General features: G+C 29.0%; 5 protein-coding genes across 6 annotated transcripts; 3 read left to right on the top strand and 2 right to left on the bottom strand.

Annotated features, from left to right (window-relative positions):
- Nucleotides 1–182: 182 nt before the first annotated feature.
- Nucleotides 183–1,470, top strand: LOC112693405 (metallo-beta-lactamase domain-containing protein 1). Its single transcript, XM_025568456.1, has one exon. The coding sequence runs from the start codon at nt 524–526 to the stop codon at nt 1,118–1,120; it is 597 nt and encodes a 198-aa protein (XP_025424241.1). The 5' UTR covers nt 183–523; the 3' UTR covers nt 1,121–1,470.
- Nucleotides 1,471–1,589: 119 nt separating this feature from the next.
- On the bottom strand, nt 1,590–3,538 carry LOC112693411. The gene is made up of 3 exons (XM_025568466.1): nt 3,274–3,538; nt 1,822–1,954; nt 1,590–1,738 (listed from the first exon to the last, which is right to left on the bottom strand). Exons 1-3 carry the CDS (start codon nt 3,410–3,412, stop codon nt 1,603–1,605), a joined length of 408 nt encoding a protein of 135 aa, XP_025424251.1. The 5' UTR covers nt 3,413–3,538; the 3' UTR covers nt 1,590–1,602.
- Nucleotides 3,539–5,402: 1,864 nt separating this feature from the next.
- On the top strand, nt 5,403–15,761 carry LOC112693387. The gene is made up of 5 exons (XM_025568426.1): nt 5,403–5,599; nt 6,763–6,846; nt 9,121–9,243; nt 9,396–9,630; nt 10,595–15,761. Exons 1-5 carry the CDS (start codon nt 5,507–5,509, stop codon nt 15,592–15,594), a joined length of 5,535 nt encoding a protein of 1,844 aa, XP_025424211.1. The 5' UTR covers nt 5,403–5,506; the 3' UTR covers nt 15,595–15,761.
- A 317-nt stretch (nt 15,762–16,078) lies between these two features.
- Nucleotides 16,079–19,174, bottom strand: LOC112693389 (coiled-coil domain-containing protein 102A). Its single transcript, XM_025568429.1, has 7 exons — nt 18,619–19,174; nt 18,368–18,542; nt 17,908–18,299; nt 17,644–17,850; nt 17,378–17,574; nt 16,612–16,689; nt 16,079–16,260 (listed from the first exon to the last, which is right to left on the bottom strand). Exons 1-7 carry the CDS (start codon nt 18,793–18,795, stop codon nt 16,170–16,172), a joined length of 1,317 nt encoding a protein of 438 aa, XP_025424214.1. The 5' UTR covers nt 18,796–19,174; the 3' UTR covers nt 16,079–16,169.
- Nucleotides 19,175–19,248: 74 nt separating this feature from the next.
- Nucleotides 19,249–21,509, top strand: LOC112693391 (ubiquitin-conjugating enzyme E2 G2). Of its 2 annotated transcripts, XM_025568432.1 has the most exons (5): nt 19,250–19,468; nt 19,572–19,653; nt 19,713–19,831; nt 21,025–21,165; nt 21,235–21,487. In XM_025568432.1, the coding sequence occupies exons 1-5, from the start codon at nt 19,426–19,428 to the stop codon at nt 21,357–21,359; spliced, it is 510 nt and encodes a 169-aa protein (XP_025424217.1). In that variant the 5' UTR covers nt 19,250–19,425; the 3' UTR covers nt 21,360–21,487. The 2 variants fall into 2 exon arrangements, with proteins under 2 accessions (XP_025424216.1, XP_025424217.1); XM_025568431.1 differs by having other exon boundaries at nt 19,249–19,653; nt 21,235–21,509.
- The last annotated feature ends 880 nt before the right edge of the window (nt 21,510–22,389 follow it).

Genomic DNA, 22,389 nt, shown 5'->3' with positions numbered 1-22,389 from the left:
ACATAAATTATTTAGTAACAAATTTTAATTAAATATGGTGACTGGTAAGAAATCATAGTACGTATAGGAAATTATATAATGGCAAGTTTTGGCGCAAGTTTTCTTTTCTTCCAAGAACGGCCGGCTCTCGTTTTGGAATCATATCGACGTTATCTCGTTATTAGTGTTATCATTAAGCGCGATCAAACGAACATTTCATCAGTCCAAGACTTTTAAAACTTATATTTTCCATTGACTTTACTTAGTATAAGCACATATAAACTAATTATTTTGTGTATTAATGTATTAAGGTTTCTCCCGCCACTTTAAGTACTACTTCACGGTGTTCTCAGATGACGGGTGTATTGCCGAATAAAATAAAAATGGTATGAAGGTTTGAGATGTATCATGTTCTCACAGACTTGTTATCTATTTTGTTTTGCTGATTAAACCGTGAAAAATGTAATTATATCATTGTTTATTGAGTGTTAATGACGTTACGTCGTCTGTATATCCGATTTGGAATGTTATTCCCTCGTCTGATATGTACGAGGTTCACGTTCTTTTCGTTGGTTACTGTCGGCCAACCAATGATGGCATGTTGGCCAATTGTACGTGCACATTAGTTAAAGGCCCTAAAAACATCATTGTTGATACAATGACCCCTTGGGACAAAGCAGCTTTAGTAGAGGCCATCCATGATCACGGTCTTGAAGTTGATGATATTGATTATGTGGTCAGTACTCACGGCCACTCAGACCATATAGGTAACAATAACCTATTTTTAAAAGCCCAACATCTAGTTGGCCGATGTGTTAGTTACAAGCATATATACTACGATGACAGTAAGTTTTTCAACAGTGACGGTGTGTATGAAATCGACAATTGCATTCAGATTGTTTCAACCCCCGGACACACACTGGTAGACGTATCTGTTATTGTTCAGACAACTCAGGAAAGTTTTGGCATTGTAGGTGACTTGTTTGAAAATGAAGATGATTTAATGGATGAATCCATATGGCTAAATGCTGGTAGTGAAAACCCAGATTCACAGAGAAAAAATAGGAAAATGATCATGGAGAAAGTGGATTGGATTATACCAGGTCATGGACCTATGTTTTCTACTAACAAATACAAATGAAAAACTACTGATGTGGTACAAATCTGCATTTATTAAGTTATATTAAGTTTATCTTGTATCATTTCTTAAATAATATCATGTGTGAATAAAATTCAATATTTTAACATTTACATATTGTATAAATAAAAACATATTTTGTAGGAAAGTTATTGTTCATACATGATATCGGTTATGTAGAAATTTACAAGTTATGGCAAACAAGAAAAAACAAATCATTAATTACTTTTTCTTAAATTAATTTTAATCATTGGATTTCAATAAGTAATTCTTGAAAGTTATATTCCTGTTTTATTTATAAATATATGTATAAATATTTAAATATTATGAGTCAATATTTAATAATCAGTACAATAACTAGTTAGAAACATATTTTATAAGACTTCTACTATATTATAATAGTATAATTTTTTTCTGTATTTCAATGTACAGGATTTAATTTTATATGTATATTTTTAAGTAAAATTTGATGTATAAATTATAAACTAATACTTTTTAATGATTTTTTTTTTTTTCAATGGCTTTGGTAAACATAGTGGACAACATTTGGGATAATTTACTCCAACTTTAACTGGTTCGCAAACATTGGTAGATAAATCACAAGTAGTGCATTGTTCACACCTGAAACACATTAATATAGAAATAATTTCAATTAATAGTTTCAATTCTCTATGGTCATTACATTTTATTTTATTTGAACTTACTTCATAGTTTTGATAATAGGTGTTTTTGAATCTCTTTGTCTAGTACAAATTCGTCTTTCACACTTTTCATTTGATAACCAATTAGAGTCTACTTTGTAGGTTGATTTGGTTTCTTCATCATAACATTTATTTACTGTAACATAGTTTTATAAATATTATATAAGTTGTATTTAAATAATACTTAAAATGTTATCTAAAGTTCTCCCTCTTCCCATAGTCCAATGAAAAAAATTATTACTTTTTACTTTTTGTTTTTTATACAAATATTATTTCATAAAAATGTAATAGTACGAGTAAAATACTGACTTAGTACCAGAATTTTCAAAAATAAATATTTAAAAGCAGTCAATAAACTTTCCTTAAAATTTGATATAGTCAAATTTTTTTTTACCGGTGTCAAATTAGTAATTATTTTAATGCAAATAATTTATAAGCTCTCAGGTTTATATTTAACTATATCTTATGTCATCTGTACTTTAGGGTGTGGTAGTATTTTGTTTACATAAACAATTTTTCTTCTGCAAACTTAATCAAATAATCATTTAGTATTTATATGATGTAATAGTACGATTAGCTATATATAAATTTATAATATAAATTTATTAAAAAATGAATAAATATATAATGCTCTGAGTATTTACTCGTTTTTAATACCTAATTAATATTTCTTTATTTTTAGTATTTTAAGCAATTTCTTTAAAGCTAAAGTCTAAAAATTTACGTTTTCCTTTTGTTTGAGTTCGATATCAAAATTGATTAATGATCAGATAATACATTTACGCATATCGATAATTCACTTAATTATTCATTATATAATAATAACAATGATGCTTGAGAAATAATTTGTATTATACGTATGTATTAAATTATTATCAAAGTTGATATGTATAATGCCTATTGTTTTTTGTTCCAAACTTTTACATCAATTGATTGACAATTAAACTCGTATAATACTTACCTACTTTAAACGACCATTTTTTACGTTTTTAACATTCTACAAGATAAAATTATAAAAACTTTTTATTATTTCATTATGATTTGAAAATAATGTATACAACATAAAGTTGCCGACTGTTATTTATTGCAGTATTTTGCTCAATTTTGGAGTTATAGTCGGTTACATAAAAAATTATATTTTATATTGGATATTTAAAAAACTTTCTAAACTATTCTGAATTTACTACAACATTTGTACATAACTCGAAATTGTTTTATACTATTTAGATAAAAAAAAAAAAAAAAATGTTACAGTAAAAAATATAATAATAGCTACAAAGATAATTATTTTCAATCGACCTATTGCTATTAATTGTAGTGAAGCGAGAGTAAAATCAGTACACAAATCGGTATTGGACTAAAAATTCTGGTGGTACATGGATGATATCTTACCAAAACTACGTATGAGTCACGGGGTAAAAAGAAAATAACAAAACAAAAATAATCTTTACTCACGGAGATCATCCTCTTTGGTTTCTTCGTTTCGAAATCCGTCGACTTCCAACACGTTCTCGGAGTCGTGTTGCAGCAGAGCAGCTGCGGACAGAAAGAAGAACGCGGCTGTCAGAAATATGCATACTGTCGGTTTCGACATGATCGGACAGAGTAATATTCGGAGAAAGAACGAAAACTATAAAGGGTTGAACGAACAAAGCGCCTTGTCTACACGAAGGACGTAACGGATCACCGTGAACTGAGACGTTCAAAAAGTATAATATAAATAAACTACAGGTTTACGTATATTATAATATTTCAAATAGCCGAGGCCGTGACTATGATAACCTCGGCGAACTTTAAGGTCTTTGCTATTATTGATACAATACTGCCTAGGTATATTATAACCGTGTATTATACTTTAATTATACAAATACATGATTTATTCAGGAGAAGGAAGTATTATTGCGAGTACGAACTGTGCGTACATAATAATCGATCGAATGAAAACCAACATTATAATTATTTCTATTGCGTATACGCGATCGATTTTTATTAAATAATATAGCTAATAATCAAATAAGATATTAATAATATTATGCACATGTATTGAAACGGATTATAAGTTCACTGATCTTTGAAGTGAGCGCACGGGCGTGATTTATGATATTAACTCTGTGACTACTATTCTCGTAATCTACATGTCGTCGGCGGTAGAGGAGTTGTACAAAATATATGAGGCGAGACGAAAACGAAATTGTTCTTGTCCCTTTTCAGCGAGAACCTAAGCCGAATAATTAAATTCGCACAAGGCTGCAAACGTTATTCGTTTTCGTTCCCGGCTATTTAAATCTACGACAGCGATAATTTCATTTTTTTCGCTTCATTTATTCTTTATTTTATCGGATATACAATTTGGGTCACCTAATACCGTAGTGCAGCCGCATTTGATACGTATGATCAATTCGCCAGATATTTGTACGCGTCCTATAATCTCCGAAAATATTACTATATGTCTCGCTTAACTTATATAGTAAAGTCTGTATTTCCTATAGAGAATTTTGTTATTATACGTGTTAGAAAAACACAAACTTACTATAATAAATAAATGTCCGGCTATACGGTGGTGAACTATTGATGCAGCAAAGTATATTGTGCTTGGTTTTTTTTTTCACAAAATTGTATTGAATTCAAATGTTGAGAAACGACCTTTGATCTTAAACGATTTGACATCAGACTGCCAAAAAAAAATTAGGTTAACGTACGAAAGAACGTAATGATGCGATAAACAGATAAATATATCTATAGGGTGGTTTGAAACAAAATGCATTGTAAAGTTATTTGAATTAACAAATAATTTATTTAATACTGGTTATATTATTTATTACAATAGACTTAGTCGTTTTTTTTAATTTTATTGTAATAAGTTAGAATCCTTTGTTGGTACTCTCGATTGAAATACATTTGCGATAGTACAAATAGTTATACTTGTTCACACCACGGTCGTAAAGAATATCATTTTAAAACCGTATTTTCATTGTCACTATCCTATTTCACTGTTTTATCGACAAGTAAGCAAAACATTTGACCTTTATAGTTGAAAATTTAAGGGTCATATTGATACCATAGTATTACTAATATACCAATAAGTATATAACTTAAACCCTTCATGGGATGCTCAGAAAATTATTATTCACGGTATTACGATAAGAAGAATATATTTAACATTCAATTTTAATACTACGATACAATAATAATTTGCGACTATATTTTATACCCAAACTGATTGATTCGTTAAGGATGGATTTTAAAATTTTATATGCGATTGAATTTATTTATATTTTTGTACAAATTCTTACACAAACGATTAATAATCCATAATTTATATTTAAATCTAATTTTAATTTGTAATTATTTTAACTGATTTAAAACGCTTATAAGGAATAAGTGTCATTATAATTATTTTTTGTTACATTCGTTTTATGGGTTTTCACCAGGCCAAATTTCTACTACCAGTCTTAATTATTTGTTGCAAATAACATTCAAAACACCCTGTATCTACAAGTCTTACTCCCTTCTGCTGAAACTCGCAGATGTTTTAATCATTTTTGAAGACCTCATTTAACGAAAAAAAATCCATACAACTTACCGGACATTCGATCATTTGTCATTCGGTGAGCAAATGAGTCAATGATGATTATGTGGTTTTCGCACAGTTATTTAAGTTATATTTTTTGAAGTTTATTCGACTAACATGACAACATCAGGCTTCTTGTGCGTGTTCGTAACTTTTATCGCTCTTTCCCAGTGTTCTACTCACACTAATAATGATTTTATATCAGTCAAGGTAAGGTTTTAAATATATTGTTTATACTTTTTTATCGTTTTTAATAACTGATATAAATTCATAGTGAAACTGTTAAGTTGGAAAAGTTTATTTTGGTATTTAAATATATAATTTGTTATGTTATTTTCCTATAATATCAGTTTAATAAATTATCATAAACTATATTTTTTAAATTTTACAATACCTATTGAAAAAAATTTATTTTAAATATTTTAGATAATAAATAATTATTTATTGTAATTACATAAATATTTATAATTTGTTCATTTACTTTTTTTAACAACATTTTTGGAAATTTAAGAGCTTAAATAGTTGTTTAAAATAATATTAAAGGTTAATAACTAGAGCTTTCTAATAAATGAATAACGTATTCAAAATGTTAAGCGAAAGTTAATTTTAAAAACTGCAATAACAGCAAATTCGTTTTAGCCCAAGCTTAAATTCATCAATTGCTGAATTCTGTATTGAAATTTTACGTGATTTGATTTTTTTGCTACAAAAATTATAGTTCAAAATTTTAATTTTTATCTGGTTTTTAAATAGTAAAATTTGGAAAATTTTCAATTTTATTCGCCTACATTTTTTTTTCATTTAAGTAAAGGATTTTGGTGAGAAAAATTTTATTGTTATAACTTTTAACTCTATTATTGTTATTTTAAAAATGAAATTAGTGTTTTTTTCCCATTCTTAATAAATATATTTTATAGAATATAATAAGTACTTTTACGAAACAAGATTTATAATGGTAGTTTTAGTATCAAACTGAAAATTTTTAATATGAAATCAATGATAAACTTTATATTTGAAAATTTACTTTGTGCTCGATTTATCATAGTATTTATAGTCGTTATGCCTTCCTAACTAAAATTATAAATGTTATTAAAATAAATCGTTAAGACCACGAATAAGAATTTAAAACAACTATCAAAATGTGTTGAACTTCTTAGATATTTTATCATTTTAATAAATTTCTAACCAAATATTTTACTAAATCATTATTTGAATTATATAACTTAGAGCATATTTTACATTAAAAAGAAACCACTTAAATTAAGTCAAGTAATAATCAAAAATTAAATACAGTAATTAATTTGAATTTAAAATATTTGAATCATATAAATTGACTAAAGTTATCTTATATTTTTTATTCAATATTTTTTCAGAATGATTCAATGCTGCATTCAAATACAAATGATATCAAAGTATCTTCAAAAGTTAATATTACAGAATTTTTCGATCCGGAAAAAGTAAGTTTATCATTTTTTCCATAATGGATTAAAATATTTTCATAGACTGATTCTTGCTAACTATTGGTGTTGGTTAATAACGTTACGGAAACTAGCTAAACGTTATTGAAAAAAAATTAAATTTTTTTAAGCATTATAGTTGTAATCATGTTCTTGAAACAATGTCTTGAAATCACGTACTTTAAAATAGATTTTAAAATAAATAAAATAAATTCGTTATTGACAATAATAGCTATGTATAAAATTTTACCTACTTTATGTAAGTGCCCTTTAACCTACCCGGGTTGACTTATAACCTAGACAGCAGACGTCAAAAGAACAAGTATTAATTTGATAATTTATGTTCACGGATCCAACATCGTAAATCGATGTGTAACAAGCCTTAGATCATAAACTCACCAGTACTATGATGAAAATCAAATATCATAGTCCCGGCACATTTTTGTACACATAAATCATAATCTCAATTTTAAATTTTAATATTAAGATAATTTATCTCAGAATAATGATTCTTCTTATCTTAATCCGTATTTGAATACTACATAATGTATGAACAGTAAATTTAATTTTTAACTATCGTGTAATTTTGAACACTTTTTAACTCAGGCATTAAACCAGATCCTGGCCTAATTTACTTGGCCGATAGTTTTGTTTATGTATTTGAGTATACTCAGTAAGTTATTTTCGGGGATTTCCTAGGTCTAACCCCCCACCCCCTTCCCAAAATAAAATAAAAGATATGTATGAATGAGACATTTTTTTTTAGCTTTTTTCGTGAAATGTTGGTGAAAGTATTTTAGATTGACATAAGGTTTGGAAAATTTAATAGAAAATTCCTTATAAATAATTCTACTGAGTAATGAAAACCCATTGAGCTTTAAAATATATATAAATATATACATATATATTAGCGTTTGAAATTTGAATTTTAAATGTTAAAAAATTCTACAAAAATTTACAAAATGCTTGTATTTAAAAATTCACAAAACTTTTAATTTTAATACTTTCGATTAGTAAATTTGCATACACTGATATGATTATCTTTGGAGCTAGAAAAAATCGCATAAAGTTTAATAAGCGTTAAAAAATGAAATATTGACAATATCGGGTATTTCAACAAATTTTTATTAAATGTAATAAGTTATTAAGTTATTCTATATGTATTAATAGTAACGTCTTGAAAGATTTACTGAGTACTTATATTAGGATTTTATAGATATGTATTTCACAATTTTCGAAATATTGTATAATTTTATGTAATTTATGATGTTTATTAGCACTTGAAATTTCCGATTTTTGCTGAATAATAATCCGTTACATTTTATTAATGCAGAAGTAGTACCTCAATGTTACTTACCTAAACGCCTTTTTTATACAAAAGCTCATTTAAAGTTCAACTTACCCTATTAAGAAATTAAGTTCTTTTACTATTACTATACTATATAAACCATCTTTAGAAATATAAATTAATCCAACCGAACTCTTTCACTCAAAATCGTTTTTCATGAGCATTGATTTCAAATTCAAAATACTAATACAGTTATACCATTCATTCATTGCTGTGGATATCTTGCTTGATTATGGAATATCATTTGTTTTTAGGTCTACAATGTTTTTGTATTTTAAGTATCTACTCGTCATCTCATACTAGTTATATTTAGACGTAATGGATCACTCTACTGGTTGTTAAAATACAGTTAACTTTACTACACATGTTCATGAATGAAAATTGTATTACATATTATAAATATTAAATGATGAACATTAGAAAATATAATATTATTAATATTTGTAAGAAAATACAAATGTTTACATGAAATTTGATTATTAATTTTTAGATTAGGTTATGAACTAAAAAAAACTAAGGAGGTATGTGAATTTAAATCCCCTACGTCATAAACTTACAAAAATATTTGTAGTCACCCAAGGCTCGACTTGAAGGGGTACGTAGTACCCCTTCTAATTTTTAGAAATTTTAGCGTCCCCTACTATTAATATGTTATAATTATAATGCTTAACAAGTTTTAGGGACGCAATTTTTTTTAAGCAAACAGAGTCCCCCTTCTTTAATTTTGCCAAATCAAGTACTATAGCTACCTAATATTTTCAATAAATATACGCTCATGACGTAAACACCAATCATTCAAAAAATTATCATAATTTAATAAAAACCTCTATTCCATTTTCCAGTAATAATATCCACGACTTTGCAATAGCTTGAAAACTAATTTGTATTATTATTAAATATAATTTAATACATGAAAATAATTTCAGAAAATATTTGCACATAAAAATGAAATGGCTGGAGAATGTATTCTTACATATACAGATGATAATCTCAATATTTTAAAATTCAAACATAAATATGATTTAAACATGGAGTTTTCTGGTGATGAAGTAAGAAAATTATTTTAATTCAAAAAGTTATGCTTCTTATATAGGTTCATTCGCTTAATTTTTCTATCTGTTTAGAAATTATTTATTTCAATAACTATTCAATATCATTAATATATTAGGTACTGCTTATATTATATTAAAAATATTTGTAGGTGGTTGAAATAATTGGCGAAAATATAAGAAACTTTTGCAATTCGAAAATCATCATTCTTAACAACTTCGTTAGTAATAAAAAAATTAGATCAAAACGATCGACTAGTAAAAAACGATACCAAGGTCAAACACAAACCCAATTCGTTAGTTTTGGATCAAAAAATTCTAGTCAAGGAACAAAAACCGGACTAGCAGAAGCATTATCACAACCTGATTTATCAAGGGCTACAGTCAGTGAGTATATTAAGTATATATTTTTAACATGAATATAAAAAATATTTATTTATTTATATGTCTATGTAAGGCAAATATAATACAACACCCATAAGTATATAAAGAATGATGATTAATATTATTTTTTCAAAATATAATTAAATATATAATAATATAATAATAACTAAAAATAATACTAAATTCTGAAATAGGCCAACTAATTCGATTTTTTTCATCCATCGGTAAAACCTAAATGTTATACTATTTATTATAAGAATAATAACAGTCCTACATATAATTAATGTTAAAAATCAATGGCTTGCCTATTTGTTAATTTATCTATTTTATTATCGGGTTCTTTTGATTTTAATAACATCAAATTCTCTACATATTAGTTAATAACAAATTTATAGCCATAATAGATATATACTCATAAATAATTGTTATTATAAATCGATGGGTATAGTCAAGTGAATAATTTTGATAAAAACAATTAAATCTCATTGAATTATAATAAAGTTACTGCAGAAGATAGGAAACCACTAGTATTTTTTATATATAATAACTTATTATTAATAAGTTTAATCGTATAAATTATTGTTATATTTTATTATATAAAATATATAAATATTTTATATAAATTTAATAACAACTATTTTTGACCAGTTAAAATTATCGAATAAGTATAATACAATTATAATTATCTAAGAAAGAAAATCTATTGTTAAGTACTTATTATTTTCATGTTCACTTTTTAATAAGAAGATTTTAAAAGCCTGATTAATTATTATTAATGGAAAAAGTAAAGCAACTTTTATTACATTCTTAGAAATTGTACTTTCCAAAATTCGCAAAGGAAAAAAAAAATGTTGACAGGTTAGATTATTAACATTTCAGCTGTAAAAAATTAAAGCTTATAATTGTCGAGTACCACAAATACATTGAAAATTTATTAAAATTACATATTTTAAAAAACTTTTTTAAGGTGGTTTAAACGGAATGGGACAGGCTCAAAGTCAGTCAAGTTTTGGTGACTGCGATGATTGTTCTGGACAAGATAATCCAACACATTCAATGCATGAAGAAATTACAAATTCTAGGAATATTCCATTATTCCAACCTCAAGGTCCTAATTCTCAAAATCAAAATGGACAGTATCCAAGCGCATACCCTCGATTTGATTCAAATAATAGAAAACCTGGTAATGAAAACCAAGGTTCTGGTATAAAATTTTCTAACGGTAGGCAATATCCAAGTACATATCCAGGATCTGGGTCGACTAATAGAGTCCAGAGACCAGAAAATCAAGACCAAGGCTTTGGTATTGGATCTTCTTCCGCTGGACTATATCCAATTACTAATCCGGGATATGGATCAACCAATAGAATAATAGGAAAACAAGACCAAAGGTTTGATACCGGACCTTCTGCCACTGGACAAAATCCTAATTCATTTCCAATATCTGGATTGAACAATAAAGAACAAGAGAATCAAGATCAAGTTTTTGGTATTAAACCTTTAACCACTAGTCAATATCCTATTACACATTCAGAATCTGAATCGAACAATAGAGGAAATCAAGACCAAGGCTTAGGTGTTGGACCGTCTGCTGCTGAAAAATATCCAAGTTCATTTCCAGCATCTGGATCGACCAAAAGAGTACCAGGAAAACAAGATCAAGGTTTTGGTAACAGACCTTCTATCACTGAACAATATCCTAATTCATTTCAAGGATCTGGATTGAATAATAGAGAACAAGGGAAACAAGACCAAGGTTTTGGTGTTGTACCTTCTTCAGTCGCTGAACAATATCCTAATCTATATCCAGGATCTGGATCGAATAACAGAGAATCAGGAAATCAAGACCAAGGCGGAGGTGTTAGATCGTCTGCTGCTGCACAATATCCAAGTTCATATCCAAAATCTGGATCAAACAATGGAGAACCAGGAAATCAAGACCAAGGTTTTGCGGTTGATTCCTCTACCGTTGGACAATATCCTAATTCACTTCCAGGATCTGAATCAAAAAATAGAGAACCAGGAAATCAAGACTTTGGTATGGGATCCTCTACCGATGGACAATATCCAGGTACTCATACAGGATCTGAATCAAACAATAGAGTAATAGGAAAACAAGATCAAGGTTTTGGTATTGGACTCTCTACTGCTGGACAATATCCAGGATTTGGATCTACTAATAGAGTACGTGGAAAAGACAATCAAGGTTTTGGTAACGGACCTCTTATTACTGGACAATATCCTAATTCATTTCCAGGATCTGGATCGACCAATATAATTCCCAGAAAACAAGATCAAGGTTTTGGTATTGTACCTTCTGCTACTGGACAATATTTTAATTCATTTCCCGGTTTAGGAATACAGGGAAGTCCAGATTTCACTCATAAAAATCTACCTTCATTATGTAACTTCTTATATCAGACATGCTTAAATGTTAATAAAAATCCTAATGTAATACCTACATCTAGTTCACAAAGTATAGATACTACACAAAATAATGATTGGAATCAAGATAATGGAAAACCAATTAATAATCTATCACCATCTTATCCTTTATTTGAAGGAAAAATGTTTCCAAACCAAGTACCCAAGTATGGTCAGTCTGAAGATCTATTTGGATCAGGTATTAAACAACATGGATACACACCATTTGGTGGACACTTAAATCCAACACAAAGTCAACCTGGTTATGGACAACCGCAAGTTTCATTAGGACCCGTGAGATCTAATATTCATCGGACGGGAACTATTCAATCTGGAGAAAATGTAAATCCTAATCAGTATCAGCCTGGCTACGGACAGCAAAAAGGCTCATTGGGATCTGATGTTTCACAACCTGGATATGTTCAATCTGGTGGAAATATAAATTTAAATCAATTTCAGTCCGGTTATGGACAGCCACAAGGTTCATTAGGATCCGGTGAGTCTGGTTTTCAGCAACCTAGTGAAAATGTAAATCCAAATCAATTTCAATCAAATCATGGACTGCCACAGAGTTATATAGGATCTGCTGGATCTGGTGTTCAACAAACGGGATCGATTCTATCTAGTAGCAATGAAGACCCTAATCAATTTCAATCCAACTATAGGCAGCCACAAGATTCATTAGGATTCGATGGGTCTGGTTTTCAACAACCTGACAGAAATGTAAATCAAAATCAATATCAGTCCGGTTATGGACAGCCACAAGGTTCATTAGGATCTGTTGGATCTAACATTCAACAAACTGGTGGAAATGTACAACCAAATCAAATTCAACCCGGTTATAGACAGCCACACGATTCATTGGTGGGATCTAGTGTTTCACAACCGGAATCTGTTCAATCTGGTGGTAATATAAATTCAAATCAATTTCAACCAGGTTATAGACAGCTACAAGGTTCATTGGGATCTACTGGGTCTAATATTCAACAACCGGGATTCATTCAATCTAGTGGCAATGTAAGCCCTAATAGATTTCAGCCCAGCTATGGGCAGCCACAAGGTTCATTAGGATATGATGGGTCTGGTTTTCAACAAACTGACAGAAATGTAAATCAAAATCATTTTCAGTCCGGTTATGGACAGCCACAAGGCTCGTTGGGATCTAGTGGGTCTGGCATTCAACAAGCTGGTGGAAATGTAAATCCAAATCAATTTCAACCCGGTTATAGACAGCCACAAGGTTCATTGGGATCTAGTGTTTCACAACCGGCATCTGTTCAATCTGTTGGTAATACAAATTCAAATCAATTTCAACCAGGTTATAGACAGCCACAAAGTTCATTGGGATCTACTGGGTCTAATATTCAACAACCGGGATTCATTCAATCTAGTGGAAATGTAAACCCTAATAGATTTCAGCCCAGCTATGGGCAGCCACAAGGTTCATTAGGATATGATGAATCTGGTTTTCGACAACCTGACAGAAATGTAAATCAAAATCAATATCAGTCTGGTTATGGACAGCCACAAGGCTCATTGGGATCTAGTGGGTTTGGCATTCAACAACCTATTGGAAATACAAATCCAAATAAATTTCAACCGGATCGTGGACAACCACAAGGTTCATTAGGATATGATGGATCTAGTTTTCAACAACCTGACAGTAATGTAAATCAAAATCATTATCAGTCTGGTTATGGGCAGCCACAAGCTTCATTTGGATCTGGCGGGTCTAGTAATCAACAACCAGGAACTGTCCAACCTGAAGGAAATAAAAATTCAAATCAACTTCAACCCATACACAAGCAGCCACAAGCTTCATTAGGATCTGGTGTTCAACAACCTGGATCTATTCAATCTGGTGGAATCGTAAATCCTAATCAAATTTTACCTGGACCGTCTCAAAGTTCATTTGGCATTCATCAACCTGAGTTTACTCTATCTCCAGATGGAAAAGGGGTACTTGGAAACCCACAAATGAATAATGGTAATAATTATTTATCAAGAAATCCAATTATTGGTGGTCAATTTGGGACAGATATATCTTCAGGAAGTTCGGTAACACCTATTGATACTGAAGGAGGAGATGCACAATCAATGACAAATGTAAATGTTGATGGCAATGAAACTAGTGCATCAGCCTCTGCTCAAGGAAAATCAAAAACTGGAATGACACAAACCCAAGTATCTGGAACATATTCAGGAACAGGCCAATTTTCAGCTCAAGCACAAACAAGTGATAATGACAAAGGAGCTCAAAGTCAAATTTTAAGTAACACAAACGGCACAACAAGTACAGCTCAAGGAAAGGGTGGCAAAGGAAAAGCGCAATCCCAAGTTTTCTATAACTCTGAAGATGGAATTGCTTTAGGTGAATCACAAAGTTCAGGTGTTAATTACGGAACAAATACTCAATTACAGGCCGGTATTAGAGGAGGAATAGCTGATGCTCAATCAACAGGAACAGGAAGTACTTCCAGTCAGGCTCAAATAGGTTTCTTACCATACGATTCCAATAATGACTCAAATCAAAAGTCAATATACAAAGGCGGTGGAACAGCTTCTTCGCAAAGTGGATCATACAGTGGTCAATCTCAAAGTCAACTATTCGGTTCATACAAGCATGGTATTTCTTACAATGGTGCAGCTCAAGCAAGTTCTGGTAGTAAACTTCGTAACTTACCAAAATTAAATTTAGCCGACGCCCAGCTTAAGATAGGACAACTCAAGGTATTTAGTGATGAAACACATAATCAAAATAATGCGAATCAATCTCTTAAGTTAGTTTCAAAGCCATCAGAATATCAAACTCGTGAAGAAAATACCACTATCTACAATAAGAAATTAAATATTAATCAAACAAATATTTCTTCGACGACGACTTCGACAATTATACCAGAAGAAGTAAATCAAAATATTGACGAAGATCAAGAGTATGATAATAATGAAGAATATGATGACGAAAATGATACAATTATAAATACTAAAGCTGCACAATCTGAAGAAAAATCAAACCCTAAACAAGAACAAAATATTATTTTAAATCTGGATGACAAACATGATGCTCAAATTACTCGTGATTCTGATAGCCAGTTAAAAGCTGGACAAGTTTTGGATGCAGGTCAAATCATACCTGGTACTAATGGAGCTAAAATACCAGATGGATTTAGAGGAAGAGTCGCTTCAGTAGCTGGAGACCAAACCAAAGCTAAAGCTATCCCTGGTGGTCAAGCACAATCTCAAACTGTATTACTTACGCCAGGAGCAGGTGGTTTAACTGTGGTAGATAAAACTAAATTGAAGGCACTATTAGGTAAAGAATCTTATATTAGACCAACAGGTAGGTCGTTCAATACTTTTCAAACAAATATGGATGGTGAAACAGGCAAATTTGATCCTGATAATAAAAATGTCCAATATTTTACTAAATCATCAACTTGTGGTTACTTTTCTTTTTCTTGCAATTATGTAAATGGAGCAAAAAGTGGCCCTAAAATATGTAAACCTAACCCATCTCCTACCCCATGCCAGAGAAATAACTAATAATTATGATGAATATATTAAAATAACTGTTTTCATTTATTTTATTTCATATTTTAATACAATATTTTTAATAAGTTAACATAAAAAAATTGTATACTAATTTAAACCTAACTTTGTACTATGAAATATGTTTCTATTAATAAAACATGTAATATTTTATAAGCTAATTTGACTATTTTTATTTGTTTCCAATGAAAAATCCTAATCAAAAATATATTACAAAAATACAAAATATGTAACTACATTATAAAGAAAATAAAAAAAAGGTAAGAAGAATTAAGTTACTACTAGTGAACTTGACATAAACCCAAATTAATTATAAATAAATGTTCAAACCAACTATGAAGTATTACATTGAGTTTAGTTAAATATAATTTTAATTAATGACAAGAATCATAGAAAAGTACAAAATAGTTATTGAACACATACTTAGATCTATCTGTATTTTTATAATTAATTATATACAATGAAATACATAATATTTAAATATTAATACCAATTAATTGACAAGATAATTAAGTAAATAAAAAAAAAAAATTAAGATTATTTAAAGGAGATTTTCTTTGGAAGATTAGCTAACACAAAACAGATTTGTTACTTGGAATCCAGTCTTCATCACTATGACTGGAATCATCTGAAGAGGCTCGATTAGTCAAACGTGTCAATTTGAGAAGAAAAAATAATTATTAATTATTAAATAAAAAATGTTTTTCTGAATATAATATTATTCTTACTTCTTTTGTTTTCCAAAAGCAGCATTTTTTAAATAATGATAACATAATAGTTAAAAGGGAAATATGTATTATTCAATTTACTAATTTAAATAATTAAAAAATTAATTAATATAAAACAGTGGAAAGGAGTGAATCATTAGTATAGACCTCTGATTTCATAATTTAAAAGCATCGATATATTTTTCCTTTTTTTTTAAAAAAAATAATAATTTTGGGCTCATGTAGGTCAACTTATCATATAATGATTATAATGTTTATGAAAATTAAATCACTGAAACCTTACCTAATGTTTTGATGTTTTAACTCAGCCTGTAAACTATCCAACTGTTCTTGCAAATCTTCATTATACCTTTGAAGTTTCCTAAAAAAATAATTTTAAATTTACTTCTCTTTTATACTACTATGTATTAATTGTTCAGCAAAAAATATTTTAATAAGGTAATTTATATCATTATTATGATAAAATATTTTTATAATACAATTTTAAAAACTAATAGTTATCCAGGTTGCTATTTTATATTCTGGGAGTGGCCAACTTGCGACTATACATGTGGCTCTTTTCATTGTCAAAAAAGACAAATATTTTCTATATAAAATAAAAATTTACTTATTATTTTTTTTTATCAATTTATCGGTCCATTAAGGACCAATGCTGCTTTCAACAGGTCTCCTCACCTCTCATTTCTCCCATCTCATTATCTCGTAATAATAATAATGATTATTATTACAAATTTTAATTTTTTAGGTATAAATTTAAGAAAAATTACCAAATTATATAAGATATGTCTATAAACATTTTGGCATTGATATTATTGTATTTATTTGTATGGCCCGCAAACCTATTTATGTTGGCCATCAGAGGCATTATTCGAATAAAATTTTATTTAGATAACATTTTATTCAAATAAATTTTTATTCAAAGAATTGTAAAAAAATCATTTGAATAATTTTTTATTCGAATAATTATCTAGATAAAATTTTGCCCAACTCTATTGGCCATCCCTGTTATAAACATATATGCAGGAATAGTTCTAATAAAATAAATTTACTTTATAGTATTTAAAGCAGAATCATAATCTTCTTCAGTAGTAGCCAATTCTCTTTTGAGCTCTTCAACTCTGTTTCTTAAACGTTTAACTTCGCCATCGTATTGTTCACCACGACGCATTAAATGAGCCAACTCAGCACTTTGGTCAACAAACATTTTCTTTTGTTTGGATAGAGTATGTTTTAGATTAGCTAACTCCTTAAAAATGGAAGAAAATATGTTACCATTACAACATTACATATAAGTTAACTATGAAAAAATACTTACAATATTTTTATCAGCTAAATCCTGTTGCAACAGTCTGAATTTGATATCTGAAGATGATTCAGGTTTATTTTGTTTCTGCAATTTTTCAAGGGCGTCGTTTAGCTCAGACTTAATTTGTTTATTAATTCTTTCTACATTCATAATTTCACTTTCTAATTGTTCTCGTTTGCTCCATTCAACTTCATTTTCAGATTGTAACTGTTCCAACTAAAACCAACAGTTAAAATTATTTACATAAATATAGTAATAACTTCAGTATCTCACCTGTATTCTCAAGTCCTCTAATCGTTTGTTTGTTAAGACCTGATTTTCTTGACACATCAGACACTCTGATTTAACACTTTCAGTACCTGACAACTGATTATGCAAATTGTTCAAGTCTTGTTGAGTGCTTTCCAATAAGTTTTCTAAATTCTTCTCTAGTTTATCAGCTACTTCATCTGACATGGTTTTTATAGGAGTTGGTGATTTGATAGGAGAAGTTGTCTGATTAAACATTTCAACTGCATGCTTTGGGACTGCTTCTTGTAAAACATATTCTTCGATACCCGAATCGCTGACAATTGATGGTTGGGGTATAGATGAAGAACTACAACAAGTATCTGGTTCAGAAATACCATTTTCTAATGCATCAACCAACTGAGAATCCCATTGACCTATAATAAACAGTATTAATATGATAATAAAACAAATTCTGAATAACAAATGGGTTTCAATACTATACCTGCATGTTTTAACAGAATAAGATTGACTTTTTCTAATTCCTTGCGCAAACATTCATTTTGTTGTTCTAGATTTTGTTTTTCTCTTTTTATACTACTGTTTTCTTTTAGTACATGATCTAAATTGTCTTTTAACAACTTGGCTTCTTCTCTTGCTTTATTTCTTTCGTTTCTCACCTAGAGATAGAAATAAAAATTATAACGCTTGTACAATCACTCACACAGAATCAACAAATGTTGATATAAAAAATACCTTGCTCCATTTTTCACGCCAGTTGGCCGTACAATCGGACCACCATCTCATAGTCTTTTCCATTTGCGTCGCTCTAGCCCGGGCTTCATCTAGTTCGCGTTGGCGCATAGACTCTCTTGTGTCCCAATCCGACGAAGTAGCTGATGTGACAATTCCACCAGTCTCGGTCGCGGCCATTTCAACGATTTCAGGACTATTTTATTAGTTTTTCAAGTAAGAAGATATAGTTTTTTTTTATTCTTTCTTTAATTTTTTTTCACTATTAACGCGATTCAATTAGTGCAGTTGTAGATGGTAATACTAAACGAATTGACATAGCGAAAAACTATTGGACAACCACTGCGCGAAACAGCACTCAAAGGCAAAACGTTTGGATTTGCACACGACGATTCCGACATTACCACAAAACGACGAGGATTAGCGACTGGAAAATGTCAAAAATCAAAGAATATAATTGTAATCTAATTAAAAATCGAAATGCAACAAACCGAGAGCGCTAATCTCGGACTGTAACGATGACGACAACGGTGGTCGACGGAGTATGATAATAAATAAGACTTGTCGTCGTCGACCATCGTCATCAACTCTGGTTATCAATCGCGCACGCTTATCAAAGCTGTTATCGGATATATTTGGCCGCATAATACTATGCTGATATTCGTTGACTGAGTACGGTCAAATCTCGTTGCACAACAACTGCTGGTGCTGGTGTAGTCGTTCTAACCAGTTGACCTATGCTTTCACGTCGCGACCGCTGTCACTGCTGAAACGTGTCCATATTGTCTACTGCTCGCTGGATTATTCGCGATGGCCGGGTCCGCCCTGAGACGGCTGATGGCCGAGTACAAACGTACGTAGATCTGTGTGTGCAAAATAAATGCGGTACCGATACAATACCACGAACCTCAATGGTTGTGTAATACGAATTTTTTTTCCCCCTCCGCCCTATTTAGAACTGACGTTGAATCCTCCGGAAGGAATTATTGCTGGACCAATCACTGAGGAAAACTATTTCGAATGGGAAGCTCTGATCACGTATGTTACGCTGTCTTATCGGCTCTTTAGCACCTAAATAATTACATTTGTTTTTGCAGAGGTCCAGAAGGTACATGTTTCGAAGGTGGAGTGTTTCCAGCTAAACTTATTTTCCCATCAGACTACCCATTGAGTCCACCAAAAATGAGTTTTACTTGCGAGATGTTTCATCCAAACAGTAAGTGAAACAATATGTTAACATGGTGTATGTGTACTATAACATAGTTAATGGTGCACTATATAATAAATAAAAGGTATATATCTAAACATATGTTATTAGATCATCGTTATTGCTATTAAATTGTATTTTATACCTATATTTAAAGTTTCATATGTTGATTGATATTCTAATGAATAATACTTAATACTGAAATGAGACTTATTTTACTTACTATAAGCATTTATTCTAATCATTAATAATTATTTAGTTAAATGTCCAAATAATGTTTGTTTATTTTAAATATTTATTATAAAATAAAAACTGTCCATAGTAAACTTTTAAATTAACTTTAAAGTTTCATTATAAATAAATTTGAAAATAGATTAATGTAAAATTAATATAATATATACTTTATCGAGCAAATTTAAAAGTTGGTTAAAGTTAATATTATGTTAATTGTATGTTAAAATGATGAGGTGATTTATTAAATTATTAATTTAAGTTCATTAAGTTTTCAAAAGTAGAACACATCAGTAATCATATTTATTTAAAATTGTACCAATATTTTTATTTATTTAAGCAGAATTTAAATTTTTTAACATTAAAATTTGATCAAAATTATTTTTGAATTTGATTTTTTGCCATCATTCTCAAATCAGAGGTATCATTTGGTGGAGGGCAATGTGTGTGATAGCACCAATAACTTCATAGTGTTAATAATTGGCTTACCATTAATTTCTGTATATATATTTTACATAATATCAGTCTTCTTTTTACTATTTTATTATTAATATATCAATTTTTTAAGAATAATGGTGTTTAATTTGGAATTAAAGTGAATTCCTTTGTACCATATTTACCTTTTTCTCTCCAAATAGTAGTGAAATGGCTTCAGCTAGTAGCTATAGTTGCCTATAACTTATAATTATATTATTATAAGCATTTCAATGTATTAAAAGCTTATAAATTATAAGCTTTTAATACATTGAACTGCTTGCTTTTTGAAAAAACAATTTAATTTTAATTTTGATTATAATTTATAAAGAGATAATACTTACATAAATTTATATAATATATGGTATACACATATTTTTTTTAATAACCTGGTTAAATTTTAAAATTGGCCTGCCTAAAATCTTACGCTTTGGAAAAAAAACACCTACTGCCCTAATGTCAAACTTTATCTTATGACTTACATTATTATTTTTAAGTCTATTCGGATGGGCGTGTATGTATTTCAATTCTCCATGCACCTGGAGATGACCCTATGGGTTATGAATCCAGTAATGAAAGATGGAGTCCAGTACAAAGTGTTGAGAAAATCCTTTTATCTGTTATCAGTATGCTAGCCGGTAATTAATAATAGGCAGAATCCGTTTTTTTCCAAGTATCATTATTTATAATTATATCTTTATTTCTAGAACCAAATGATGAAAGTGGTGCAAATGTTGATGCTGCCAAAATGTGGCGCGAGAACCGAGATGAATTTAATAAAATAGCTGAAAAATTGGTAAGGAAAACATTAGGAATTCCAACCAATACATAAAATAGTTAAATGTTAATATGAAATAATGTTATTGGAATATTTTGCTTATAATGAACAATGACCTAGAAAAAACCACATGTATATAAACTAATTATGTTATCTTTTGAAAAATAAGTTACATATTTTATATTTTTTACATTTTATGTTAATTGAAATTGAATTATTATTTAAAATTTGGTTGGCTCTGAGACATTTATGTTAATTAAATAAATACAAAAACTCACCAATTTTATAGAGCTAATATATTGATTTATTCAAACCTTTTAATCTTAATCTTTATATCATACGATTCATAATATAATTTATGTCAAATGCACGTCATAATGATATTACAAATAAAATATTTTGTCATTAAAAATAAAACAAACAAATAATTAAATAAAATGTATATATTTTGTCTTTTTTTCCTTTAAATAATATCACTAAACACAATTCAATTCAGTATAGTAATACCTACTTTCTTACATATGATGAGTAATGGACATATACTTATTGCATAATAGCTAAAAAAAACTTGTATGTTGTAAAACATTTTTACAATAATTATAAAATAATAGAGTTAACTCTAAAATCACAATTAGTTACTTAAAAATAGGTAACAACAAAAAAAAAAGGAAAAAAGTTGAACAAACGACAAAACAAAGAAAATATTAATTTCTTTCTTCCAAATTATTATGTTAATTGTTTTACTATTAACACTGTCTTAAATAAAAGAAATATAATTGTAAGTGTGGATGAAAATGTTTTTAATCACTCAAAAAAGATATTTGTTAACATATTTGTTGTGAAATTAATAGAAAATAAATATATGTATTAAGATATTTTTCATAAGAGTTAATTGATAATTTACACATTCTAGTTATTATATCATGGGAGTTAGTGTTAAACACATTTATTTTTATAGATATAAGTATATGTATAAATTGAATTATTTTTCTTTTTAAATCGATAGTAAAAATATATATTTTAATTTAATTCAACTTGTTCTACAAGTAAAATAATATTTTAATACATTTAATATTTTACAGTT

This window comes from Sipha flava, unplaced genomic scaffold (genome assembly GCF_003268045.1).
Source record: "Sipha flava isolate LNK unplaced genomic scaffold, YSA_version1 86_pilon_pilon, whole genome shotgun sequence".
In the NCBI taxonomy this organism is placed as follows: domain Eukaryota; kingdom Metazoa; phylum Arthropoda; class Insecta; order Hemiptera; family Aphididae; genus Sipha; species Sipha flava.
This window is presented reverse-complemented; position numbering and strand designations above follow the sequence as displayed.

What these genes read in the sequence shown, in the direction of transcription:
- LOC112693405 (XM_025568456.1), top strand. Translation starts at nt 524, where the DNA reads ATGTACGAGGTTCACGTTCTTTTCGTTGGTTACTGTCGGCCAACCAAT.
- LOC112693411 (XM_025568466.1), bottom strand. Translation starts at nt 3,412, where the DNA reads ATGTCGAAACCGACAGTATGCATATTTCTGACAGCCGCGTTCTTCTTT. An exon ending in AACCAAAGAGGATGATCTCC is followed by an intron (nt 1,955 to 3,273) that starts GTGAGTAAAGAT and finishes ACTATGTTACAG; the next exon opens with TAAATAAATGTTATGATGAA. An exon ending in CCTATTATCAAAACTATGAA is followed by an intron (nt 1,739 to 1,821) that starts GTAAGTTCAAAT and finishes AATGTGTTTCAG; the next exon opens with GTGTGAACAATGCACTACTT.
- LOC112693391 (XM_025568431.1), top strand. Translation starts at nt 19,496, where the DNA reads ATGCGGTACCGATACAATACCACGAACCTCAATGGTTGTGTAATACGA. An exon ending in GAATGGGAAGCTCTGATCAC is followed by an intron (nt 19,654 to 19,712) that starts GTATGTTACGCT and finishes TTGTTTTTGCAG; the next exon opens with AGGTCCAGAAGGTACATGTT. An exon ending in TGTTATCAGTATGCTAGCCG is followed by an intron (nt 21,166 to 21,234) that starts GTAATTAATAAT and finishes CTTTATTTCTAG; the next exon opens with AACCAAATGATGAAAGTGGT.
- LOC112693389 (XM_025568429.1), bottom strand. Translation starts at nt 18,795, where the DNA reads ATGGCCGCGACCGAGACTGGTGGAATTGTCACATCAGCTACTTCGTCG. An exon ending in TAGAGGACTTGAGAATACAG is followed by an intron (nt 17,851 to 17,907) that starts GTGAGATACTGA and finishes TGTTGGTTTTAG; the next exon opens with TTGGAACAGTTACAATCTGA. An exon ending in TTAAAACATCAAAACATTAG is followed by an intron (nt 16,261 to 16,611) that starts GTAAGGTTTCAG and finishes TTTTCTTCTCAA; the next exon opens with ATTGACACGTTTGACTAATC.
- LOC112693387 (XM_025568426.1), top strand. Translation starts at nt 5,507, where the DNA reads ATGACAACATCAGGCTTCTTGTGCGTGTTCGTAACTTTTATCGCTCTT. An exon ending in TGGAGTTTTCTGGTGATGAA is followed by an intron (nt 9,244 to 9,395) that starts GTAAGAAAATTA and finishes AAATATTTGTAG; the next exon opens with GTGGTTGAAATAATTGGCGA. An exon ending in TTTATCAAGGGCTACAGTCA is followed by an intron (nt 9,631 to 10,594) that starts GTGAGTATATTA and finishes AACTTTTTTAAG; the next exon opens with GTGGTTTAAACGGAATGGGA.